We start from the raw sequence: 12,064 nt of genomic DNA on the forward strand, positions 1-12,064 counted from the left end.
AAAACATGTTTCAAACTCATAAACCTTATTCAAGAAACATTTGCTGTCAAGAAGAAACATATTTTATCAATGAGTTCATAAACCTCTATACTCAAGATTTTTAGGTGGTTGACGAAAACCCAACTCTGTATAATTTACTAAAAAACTCCGGAACCCATGTCACTAAATTATTCCATTGTAAACGTAGAAAAATGGTGTACCTCTGCACGAATTATTTCAGAAAAATTGTCACGAAGTCGTAATATTATTTCGACTTCGCTCGTCCAATAAAGAGCAATATCTCTACGATAATTTAATAAGAAACCGCGTTGTTCCATAAAATATTGGTAATACGAAAAGAACCAAAGGACGAAAGAAGAAAGTATGTCCGAGGAATATTCTCGGATAGGTGTTCGAACGCGATCACAAACCTGATATTGAGTGCAGTTGAAGCAGTGCCAACAGCACCGTTCGCCCTCCACGTATTTCTTTGCTTGGCCGACCTCGCAGGGCAGAGAGCACACACTTTCGGGCGGCTGAGGATGTCCAAGTTTAAATTGGATTTCTGCAAGGAATATGCGAGTAGGTGACGTCCGATTTTATGAAAAACCGTCTCTTATTGGTCCAACAGCTTACCGGACATATTCAGCCGTAATTCACCCTCCAGGTATTTACCGACTCGTATCCATTTATACTTGCCCGGCTCTATTTGCTTGAAGTGAATGATGTTGTACCTGGCCGGACCGTCTCCGTTTTTGTCGAACTTGAACTTGTCACCGCTCAGACCTTTAAATTTCCACTCGAATAAATCCACGTTTTACGACTTTATTCGCCTACACTTTACCTTCGAAATCCACTTTCCTCAAATATTTCAGCAGCTCCGTGCCCTTGGTTGGCTTCATCGCGTCGCAGAGTCCCGGTTTACCGTGGCAGAGGTCCCGATGCATGTCTCTGAGAACCAAATCGTCATGAATACTTTGCTAAGTCGATGGCGAATTTATGACATACCGAAACGCGTAAGCGAACGCCATTACTGCATCCGACACGAATTGCAGCTGATCCTCGAACGCGGTGTTCTGTTTCGTTAAACGTTCCTTTGTAGTGCACGGTTTCGTGTACTTTTGGTTGTATGGGGTTCTGGATGCGTTTGGGTATCTACATTGGAAGTGGTCCTCCCAGAATTCTGTAAGTTTTATGGTTAATTATTTATGGTGATTGTGTTCATTTTTGTAGGGCACTGATTTTCAAACTGGACTGGTTTGTTCATTATTGGTACTTGAATTTAGAGGTTTATAAGGTTCATTTATTTTTGAGATAATAAAAAAGGTATTGACGTTCTTATATTTATTATGAAAAGACATAGAATTATTCTTTTTGTGATTGCAGCACCACTTGTGCAGCAGCCTGTATAATTAAATAAAATATACTATAGAAAACTTGGTCATTATTTAATTTTTTTAAGATGTTGAAGTTCTTATATTCTTCATCAAAAGACATAGAATTATCTTTGTGATTGAAGCACTACTTGTGAAGCAGCCTGTATAATTAAAAAATATATATACTATAGGAAACTTGATAGTCATTTAATTTTTTTAAGATGTTGCAGTTGTTATATTCATTGTCAAAAGACATAGAATTATTCTCCTCGTGTTTGCAGTACTATTTATGAAGCAGCCTGTATAATTAAGAAAAATATACTATAGAAAACTTGATCGTCATTTAATTTTTTTAAGGTGTTGAAGTTCTTATATTCATTATCAAAAGACATAGAATTATTCTCCTTGTGATTGAAGCACCATTTGTGAAACAGCCTGTATAATTAAAAAAATATGTACTCTTGAAAACTTGATCGTTATTTAATTTTTTTAAGACGTTGAAGTTCTTATATTCATTATCAAAAGACATAGAATTATTCTCCTTGTGATTGAAGCACCATTTGTGAAACAGCCTGTATAATTAAAAAAATATGTACTCTTGAAAACTTGATCGTTATTTAATTTTTTTAAGACGTTGAAGTTCTTATATTCGTTATCAAAAGACATAGACTTATCCTTGTAATTGCAGCACCATTTGTGAAGCAGCCTGTATAATTAAAAAATATATACTCTCAAAAACTTGACCATTTAATTTCTTTTAATATTACCATATGAATATCTTTCATAATCAGCCAACTTCTACTTCAATTTTCTTTTATTAAACCAACATCATAAAACAAATCTAAGTTTCTGATACTCCCAAAGAAAATTACCGTAACTTTTCCCACATTTTCTGGGAAGATGAAATTGTTAGGTCTATTTTTTCTCGTACGAGAAGTGGTTGTTTTTAATGAAATTTTGGGATAAGCCGATGCCGTTGGTGCTCGGAGAAGTTCAGATTGGCAAAGTTGAAGAGCTCGAGTGTTTTAGTCATTCGCTTACCAACGAACCACGGATTCCTTCGGTTATTCTCCACGGTCAAATTCAGAAAGTACTCTTCAAAACCCTTGACAGGATTGGCTTGAGGTTGAACTGATAGTGTACCCTCAACTTCTGGCTCGTTACCGTTACTAACTAACCCCCTGGCGCTCCATCCGTCGCTGCCGATCCACGAAAACGCACCGGTTGCATTGCAACGTCTAACTGCTCTCATAACTCCGGCAACTTCTTGATCCGATCCGAATATGATACATCCTGAACAGAGAAACGGTAGAACTTGTATTATGCTTTCATAATTTTACCTTCATTTGTTTTACTTTGGTTGCAATCCTTATTGAGTTAACTTGTCATTTAAGTTCCATATTTAATGTTCAAGTTTATGAATCTTCAAATTTCCATGCCTTTAAATCTTCAAAAATACATGTTCCTAAAAGCTTCAATTCCCAAAACCATTTTTTAATCTCTAAATCCCTAAAACAGCTTCAAAATTCTAAATTCAAAAATTCAAATCCCCATGTGACACATTATTCAATTAAAAAAATATATATTCCTAAAACCCTCAATCTTTAAAAGCCACAATTCCCTAAATCCCTAAAATATCTTCAAATTCTAAATTCCTAAATCCTTAAATCCCTAAATCTTGAAATTTTCAAAACCCCTAAAATTTCACCCCCCACGTGACTCATTATTCAATCCTAAAAATCATACAAATTAAAATGAACGAAATAATAAATTTTCAAACGAAGTTCCTTTTTGATACATTTTACAGAGAAACATCGCAACTTCTCAGAACGGAAATAACTATTTAAATCTGACAATTACATTTCCTCTAATTTCCAACCGGTAAAAAGTTACATCGTGCACAAAGCAATGTTGCGTTTCATTTATTTCGCGGATATCGTAAACTCCCTCGTTTTCAGTATTTAAAGCTTTAAAACGATCCGAAGGGTCAAACTCGACAGCAGTGTATAGTTCACAAGAAGAAACTTCATTGTTGCTTGGAATCTAAAGGTACACAGAACAGTGGAATCTTTGCCAGAGGGATGGAATTTAATTTAATGCAATTGTTCTGCACTTTCTTTTATTGTTTTTAATGCTATCTCTCGCCGGGATATAAAGACTCAGGCGTCTTAATTAATTTCTCGTAGAAAACGAGTTCATGATTCTTTGAACTGAAACGCTGTAGTTAAGGGTGTAAGTTTAAGGTTACTTGTGTAAGGTTACGGTGGTATTCTTTTTTTATGAAGTGTTATGAAAGGAGTTGCATAATTAATGTGGAGAGGACAGGGTGAAAGTAGAACTTGTAAGTAGTGTTTTATTAATTTGAAGAATTCTGATGTTTGAGAATATTGGTTACGATAAAAAAAATTGGGGAAATTAAAAAATTAAGGAGTTTTGAAATTATGAGGATGTTACAGCTTCAAAATTTTTAAATACCATAGTTAAAAAATTATGAAGTAACGTTTCAAAAATGTGTTCAAGAATTTTCTTCTTCCAAAGACCTCAAACTTCAAAGTGTCAAATATTTAAAGTCATCAAGTCTCAAAATTTCAAAGACCTAACGTTTTTGAGTTTCAAAGTGTCCAAATTCCAAAGTTCTCAAGCCTCAAAGTGTCAAATATTTAAAGTCATCGAGTTTCAGAATTTCAAAAACTTAGTATTTTCAAGTTTCAAAATGACCAAATTCCAAAGTCCTCAAGCTCCAAAGTGTTTCAATGTATCAAAGTTAAAAAATGTCAAAACCTTAAAATGTCAGAGTCCCAAAATTTCAAGCTTTCTAAACATCAAAGCTCCAAAGTGTCCACTTGCAAACTCAAACCTTCCAAATTCTCTAAAACCTTCCAAAGTCAAAAATAACAAAGTATCAAAGTACCTAATCTCCAAAATTCTAAAATTGCAAAGTCTGAAACTGTCAAACGCTACTAAAACCACTTACTAAAGTCACGAATATCAATAAATCGGTTAAATCGAATATCACAGACCCACTATAAAGATTTAACACTGTCCAAAAACCTACTCGACCTTTCCATGAAGCGCTCATAAAAGCACTCATAGTGGTTTATTCCTTCGAAAAGGTAGATTACGGGACTTCATCAGGACCTGGCGTATAAAATGTACGGTCTAGAATACGAAAGAAAAATGGAGGTATAAAAGAGGAACACGGTTCAATTTGCATGCAAAGAAAACTGTATGCTCGGCGAGTCTACTTATCGAACACAAAAGTGGACGATCTAACGCGTAATAATTTCACGGGAACACGAGGACTTCTTTCTTGAAATAAAGACTGTGACAATACCATTGTCTACCTCGTGTCAACTGTGCTCTATTTAAAGGGGGATGAGAAGATTAATAGTCTTTCTAAGGTTACAAGTTCAACTCTTGACGTTTTCTTCATAAAACACCACCCGAAGGTTACCCTCTTTCGCCTCGTTTTGTTCCCGTTTGCTGAACGAGTAATTTCGACTGGCCACTAAGACGATCGTTCTTATCGGACCTGGAGCTTTATTTTTAAAGCTCGACCGTCTTAAACGTACGCTTCCGTTTCTCGAGAGTGGAAACCAGTGATTCTCTAGGTGCTAGTTTTGTCTGAAGTAACTGCAAACTTGGAAGGTCGATGAAATATCGCGATTCTCGTATCTGTCCAACGGACTCCTTGAAGCTTTTTCTGATAGCGGGGCACCAGGGTATCGAGAGATAAAAAGACTTTGGCATGAAAAAACGGTGATTCCGACCATTCCCTTCGAATTATGCTCGCTCGGGGAGATTCTCGTTTCATTCCGAAACCACGCTTTCTTTACCGCCTTTATAATCAATTGTACACACCAAGAATTTACCTTTGATATAACCGTACTTTGTAACTCTCGTTAAACAAACCTTAAAATTATACTGTTAAGACGAATTTTCAGGTTCTATCTTGAATAAAGTTTTTACAACGTTTCTTCAAAATTCAACTGAGTGTAAAATTGTTTTCGTTATTCTATTGTTAGACATTTTGAAAATACATATTTTATCTTCGTTTAAGATTAACTTACAGTCACTTCATCATTGATTTTTACATTTACACCTTGAAGTTTAAGATTGAATTACAGTTACTTCATCATAGATTCTTACATTTACACCTTGAAGTTTAAGATTGACTTACAGTTACTTCATCATAGATTTTTACATTTACATCTTGAAGTTTAAGATTGACTTACAGTTACTTCATCATAGATTTTTACATTTGCACCTTGAAGTTTAAGATTGACTTACAGTTACTTCATCATAGATTCTTACATTTACATCTTGAAGTTTAAGATTGACTTACAGTTACTTCATCATAGATTCTTACATTTACACCTTGAAGTTTAAGATTGACTTACAGTTACTTCATTACAGCTTTTTACATTTACACCTTGAAGTGTAACATTACATATAATGGTTTGATCAAAAAGGTATTCAGATTTTGAAAAATCTGAAAGTCAAATATTCTCAAGCAGTTTGATATTTCAGAAGAAAACAAGAAAGATCAAATGATATCCAGTGAGTGTCCCAAAGAGCTACATATTTCATTTGACGCGTTTATTGATACAACAAATTGGTCTCAAGATACACATTCTAGATGTTACTCTTTCATCACTCACGCAACGAATACAAATACGCGTTGGTAAATCGACACGTTTTTTTCTGACTGGTCCAATGTTTTTTTTTTGTATTTCAAGTAATATTTTGAGAGAGTATCGAGAGGTAGTGTATGTATACAGTGAATGGGACAGTCGAGAGTCTCTGAAACGCTCCATCGATGTGTAACAGGCGTTTGCATATTTCTGGCAACGTTCTATTGAAGTTTCAAACATGTTACATTTCTGTGCCATCCACAAGTTTCTGTTTGATGGTGTTCCGCGTGAAAGTGTGCGTTCGTATTTTTTAAAAAGTTCAAAAAATGTTTGATATGTTTGTGGTAGGGTTTGGAGTTTTGGGACTTAGGGAGTTTCAGACTTTGAAGGTTTGGGAGTTTACGGATCTGAGACTTTAGGCTTTTGGGATTTTGGGAGTTTGAAAGTTTAGGCTTTTGGGATTTTTAGGATTTGGAGATTTTGGGATTTTGAGATTAAAATTTTTGGATTTTACACCTCTGAGATTAGGGGGTTTTGGGATTTTACAGCTCTGAGGTTTGAGGGTTTTGCGATTTTACAGCTCTGAAGTTTGAGGGTTTTGGAATTTTACAGCTCTGAGATTTGAAGGTTTTGGAATTTTACAGCTCTGAGATTTGAGGGTTTTGGAATTTTACAGCTCCGAAATTTGAGGGTTTTGGAATTTTACAGCTCTGAGATTTGAAGGTTTTGGAATTTTACAGCTCTGAGATTTGAGGGTTTTGGAATTTTACAGCTCCGAAATTTGAGGGTTTTGGAATTTTACAGCTCTGAGATTTGAGAATTTGTGGGATTTTACAGTTTTAAAACTTTAGGGTTTTAGATTACGGTATTTTGTAGTTTTGGAGATACTAGAACTCTAGAGCATTAAAATTTAAAAGTTTTTATATTTCAAAAACTTGCTTACAATTTCAGAATTATGAAACTGAGATTGTAAAATTGTATGACTTCAGAATTTTGAAAGTTTGTAACTTTTGAACTTTAACACAACAGAACTACTAAATTTAGAGTCCTTAAAATTCGAAAACTTCGAAGTGTTGCAATGGCACTCTAATACCTAGCGGATACATAGCGAGCGTGTCGATACCTAGCATGCGAACACCGAGCGTGCCATCAATAAACCTCTCAATACTATTCAATTCCGTGCATATGTACGTACTGAAAGCAGCTCGTAATAAATAAGAATAGCACCGAATGTTTTAAATTAAAAAGGTGAATTATTAACAATGTTCAATTTCCCCGTATCTGACGAGCTATTCGCAAGCATCTGGGTATTGTAAGACTCGATTGCAGGGCGCAAATCGATAGTCGCGAGATTCTCAATGCACAACTCGTTGCTATCGAGTACTGCGTTTGCAAGAGGTATTTGTAAGTGGATCTCACGATCTCGTGGTTGTTTGCCAGCGAATCTCTAATTTATTTCCGTGATTTATTCTCTACTCGACCGTTAAAGATGGAAAATTTCCGCCATTTATTTGCACTTTTTACTTGCACGTTTTTGCAGATATTTTCTTTGCTGCCTTTCTGTTATCCATTTTATTTTGATATATATATTTTTAATTGTCTTGGAAATTTGCATTTTTCGATTAAAATGAAATTATAGTTATGCATTTTATGTTGGAAATAATCGTCGAAATTTATTATAATTTCCGTTGTGAAAATAAAATAAAAATTGATCTGTCAACAAATTAAATCAAATTGAATTTTTAATTTAATATTTTATTATGAATATTGTCATATTATTTTTACTATTAGTACTATAATATGAAAATAATATGAAAATTGGTCTGTCAACAAATCAAATCAAATTGAATTTTTAATTTAATATTTCACTATTAATATTGTTACATTATTTGTACTATTAGACCCGTATGATTAACGAAGATGTACATTTTTATGAAACTTTTTATTTATTTGCAGTAAGATTATGTAGTCACAGTTCCATAAGAATGAAACGTATACTCTGCACGTAAGAAAACGTTGAAGTTTACTTTGGGTTACGTAAGAATATTATTTAGTCAGCGACGTGGAAGATTATTTTACAAGTTTATTGCTAAAATGTGCTCACCTCTTGCTCTGGGCTTTGTTAATAATTTTAACACAATATTATCGTACGCAGTTTCTTCAGCCACGCCAGAATCTTTCACCAGCTTCTCCTTGATCGCTATGCATATGTCGTGCTTTCCTAATAGTTCCTCCAGCTCTTCAAAGGCCTGCAATAAAACAAGCTTTCTTTAAATTTATTCTCTCAATTATGGTACATTGTGATTTTTATTTCCTAATATGATAAGAAAATACATGTTTCTATTGTGTTACAATTAATATATTTCATTTCCTGTATTTCTTTTTCTAATAGTTTTCCTAATAGCTTTCCTAATAGTTCTTTTAGCTCTTCAAAGGCCTGCAATAAAACAGGCTTTCTTTAAATTTATTCTCTCAATTGCAGTACATTGTGATTTTTATTTTCCAATATGAAAAGGAAATACATGTTTGCGTCGTGTTACAATAAATATACTTCATTTTGTTACAAATAAATTTGTAACGTTTTTGAAGAAACGTTTCATATTTAATTGTAGGAAGAATACGAATGTTTTCGAAGAAATAAGATTTGAATTCGAAACGCAGTTGGAAATAGTTCTGTATGCAGTGTGACTTTTTCCATGACTTAAGTGAGATTTCATCCTAAAGTCAGAAAGTCCGAAAATTCCAAAGTTCCAGAAACTGAGTTCATTGCGAATTCATAGAAGACATAATCTGATGTAGTTTTCACCCCCATAATTTCCTCTTCAAGTATAATAACTTTCACTCGAATTATCTCTGAATTATACATGAACTGATGATCACGATAAACGTGCCAAGCTATTTTATCACGAAAATTTGCATGCTGACAATTTCTCAAATTATATTAATTCTCTCGTCACGGTCAACACACCATAAAAGTATTCAACGTAAACGGAAATCGATAGCGGGGCTCGTATGTCTACCGGAGGGGAATTAAAATATTTCCCTCGTTGATTTGCGATTCAAAATCGACGAAGGGAGATTTTTATTAAAAAGGTCCCATCATCTCGTTCCGCTCGAGGGATCTATATACCTAAAGGGACATTCTTCGATTTCTCTTTTTATCCGCCGCTGTTGTTCAGATTGCAATCCCTTCGAGGGACTCCCTCCATTTAAACACGTACTTTTCCATTTAAGGTCCCTCATCCAGTTTGCCGCTCGTATTGTCCTACGAATGGTCTTCTTATTTTTATTTCGAACTTCAATTAACACGCTCTTAATACAAAATCGATGGGAACAGATTCGAATTCTAATCACGTCGAAATTACTCTAAAAATTTGAGACGTCAGACAATTTTTGAAACGGATTGAAAAATATAATGTAACATATTTCAGTATTTTTTTATTTATTAATATTTCTCATTTATATTGCACGTAGAATGCTTCACATTTTGTCATTTTTAATAATACACGGACTGGAACTATTTCAGATTACACCATCCCTTAACGAGACACGCGTCAACCGATGCGAAAGAAATTCTATCTCCGTTAATTATTTTCGTATGAAACATTTTTACACGTTAAAAATTTAATCTGAACAACGCTATAACGAAACTGAATTATGACATTTATATTTTGTTACAATTTGTTTAAATTTTTAATGTTAAATATCTAACATGTTAGACGTCTAAATATTTAATGTTATATATCTGTTACAGTGTTCTAATAATGTTCTATAATGTCCAAATAATTTCCATATTTCAAACGTCTCAAATAATTGAACGTAACATTACATGTTAAATATCTAACATGTTAGATGTCTAAATATTTAATGCTATATATCTGTCACAATGTTCTAATAATATTCTATAATGTCCAAATAATTTCCATATTTCAAACGTCTCAAATAAAAGAACATAACATTCGTCAACATAAATCCTAATTTGCAATAATATTTTACCTTGGAATCTTTATATCTGTTACACTGTTACAGTAGATAATGATGATATACTCTGTGTAAACACGCAGAGGTCAAGGTACAACATTGTTGACATGACTCGCAATTTATCGCAACCCGTCACGTGCTCTGCTGCTACAAAATAATAGACAGGCATATGACCAACGCCATTGACCCAGATATAACCTCAACATTGACTTATATCTTTCTCTACCCCACGTTCTTCAATTCCTGTTTTCCGCATTAGATTTACCGAGGGCCAGTAATGGGGTTGAAAATTGCTACGAGTCTTCGTTTGTGTCCAACCTGTTGTTTCACATCGATTTTACTTTAACAAGGGCTAGTTTGTCATAGAAATACGAGTGCAAGATGTTTTATAAAAATCTATAGTGAAGCTTTTATAGAGACAAACATTTATAGTGAAGCTATAAGGGAGATTTTTATTAAAAAGGTCCCCAAAAAATTGATAGTCAAGCTGCAAATTTTAGTGCTGTCAAAGGGTAGTTTTTGAAGAAGTCTCTCCACGTAGGGTCCGTCACGTTTGCAATAAAAGAGAAGGTAAATGAAACCGTGACAAGCCCAGAGGAAATAAGACCCAGGACATTTGATAGAGGAAATTTAATTATCCTCCTGTCAGTGTCACTCGATTTTGTATCAGCGACGATTGCTTAAGAATTAATAGATGTCTACAATTCAATGTCAATTTGCAATCGATACACGCGAGTGACGTTAATTACATTTGTAAGCAAAATTGGATTCAATAAATTGAATGTTGAATTGCAGAAATACGTCAGTGGGAATTGTATCTGAAGTTTCTGTCAGAATCGGTGAATAAAGTGACATTTTAAGAAGTTCCATTGTGAATGCACTTTTAGTCAACCGGAGATGCATTAACACAATGGTGCTACAACTTGTAGGACTGGAGTTCAGAATCCATCGATACTTTTAAGCATTCAAGTGTTGCTGAGAGATAAAAGCCATTAGACATCAAATGTTAAAGGGAGAAACAGATGGTCGAAATTTAGCTTTTACGATTTCACTGTTTCGTATATGTGATATGTAATAAATTGTTTCGTTAACTGACCGAGAAAATGTTACGACTGTCCTGAAATCTCTACATCCCTATTTAATTAAATTTCGAAACTCATCTCTATATATTGCTATATCTTTGTATACATATATCGTGGGATCCCCACATACTCACATATCTCTAAATCCTTATGTCTATACATTGCTACAGCTCTATATTCCTACAACCCTATGTCACTACATTACATTTCAAGATATTTACATCCTTACCCCCAAATCCCTACCATCTCCACATCTTTATAGCCCTATTTTCTTATGCTCCTATGCACTTATACCTTACAATACAATTTTCTTATGGTCCTCCGTATCCGCACCCCTATATTTCACGTAATCATAAAGCAGGCATAAAACCGGGGTGGATTTATTAAAGAAAAAGTTTGTCCTAAATTAAGAAACTAAACTGGTCATAATAAACCCGCGTAATGCAGTATTTCTGTATTTCTCTTTTTGTCACGCGTATAATTTTTAACGTGACCCTCGGTATCCAACGTGGAAATTAAATCGACGTTCTTTTGTAAGCCGCGTTCATTAGGGGCGCAACATTTTCGTGGATACCATATAAAAAAGATTTCCTGGCGGGTCGTTTCCTCGTCTAATTAACACGAAAAACAAACGGAAAACGCGAAACGTTGCTCGGCCAACGGGGTAACCTCGTTTGTCATTAAGCTGTCGGTGCAACGATTACGGTGGCGAGGGAGAAAGAACCGGAAACCGTTTGACAAGTCACGTTTGCGCGATAACAATGTTATTTCTCGTTAATCTCTGCTCGCGATATTAACATTCCGAACTGTGTCAGTCAATTTCTGCCTTTATTTCTCCCTCTCGCACGATAATTTACGGAGTACGGCCTCGTAAAAGAGAAACAGAAAAAAAAGGAAACGGAAGGGAACAAAATGCTTCCACTCGAGGAAAAATGCGAGATGATACGCGGGGACGAGAGTTCGTCTAATAATTCCCTTGAATCTTTAACGATACCCTCAGGTGATTCCTGTC

General features: G+C 34.6%; 1 protein-coding gene across 2 annotated transcripts in view; it reads right to left on the reverse strand.

Moving 5' to 3' along the window:
* The window catches only part of Glurb (metabotropic glutamate receptor B), a 300,574-nt gene that overhangs the window by 8,508 nt on the left and 280,002 nt on the right, over positions 1-12,064 (reverse strand). For both annotated transcript variants that reach the window (XM_012285055.2, XM_076532779.1), the window contains exons 5-10: positions 8,094-8,238; positions 2,397-2,648; positions 988-1,162; positions 824-930; positions 616-765; positions 411-544 (exon numbers count right to left, since the gene is read on the reverse strand). In XM_012285055.2, coding sequence (XP_012140445.2) covers positions 411-544; positions 616-765; positions 824-930; positions 988-1,162; positions 2,397-2,648; positions 8,094-8,238 — 963 coding nt within the window. The remainder of the gene's footprint in view (positions 1-410; positions 545-615; positions 766-823; positions 931-987; positions 1,163-2,396; positions 2,649-8,093; positions 8,239-12,064) is intronic.

The sequence above is a fragment of the Megachile rotundata genome, chromosome 6 (genome assembly GCF_050947335.1).
Source record: "Megachile rotundata isolate GNS110a chromosome 6, iyMegRotu1, whole genome shotgun sequence".
Classification (NCBI taxonomy): Eukaryota; Metazoa; Arthropoda; class Insecta; order Hymenoptera; family Megachilidae; genus Megachile; species Megachile rotundata.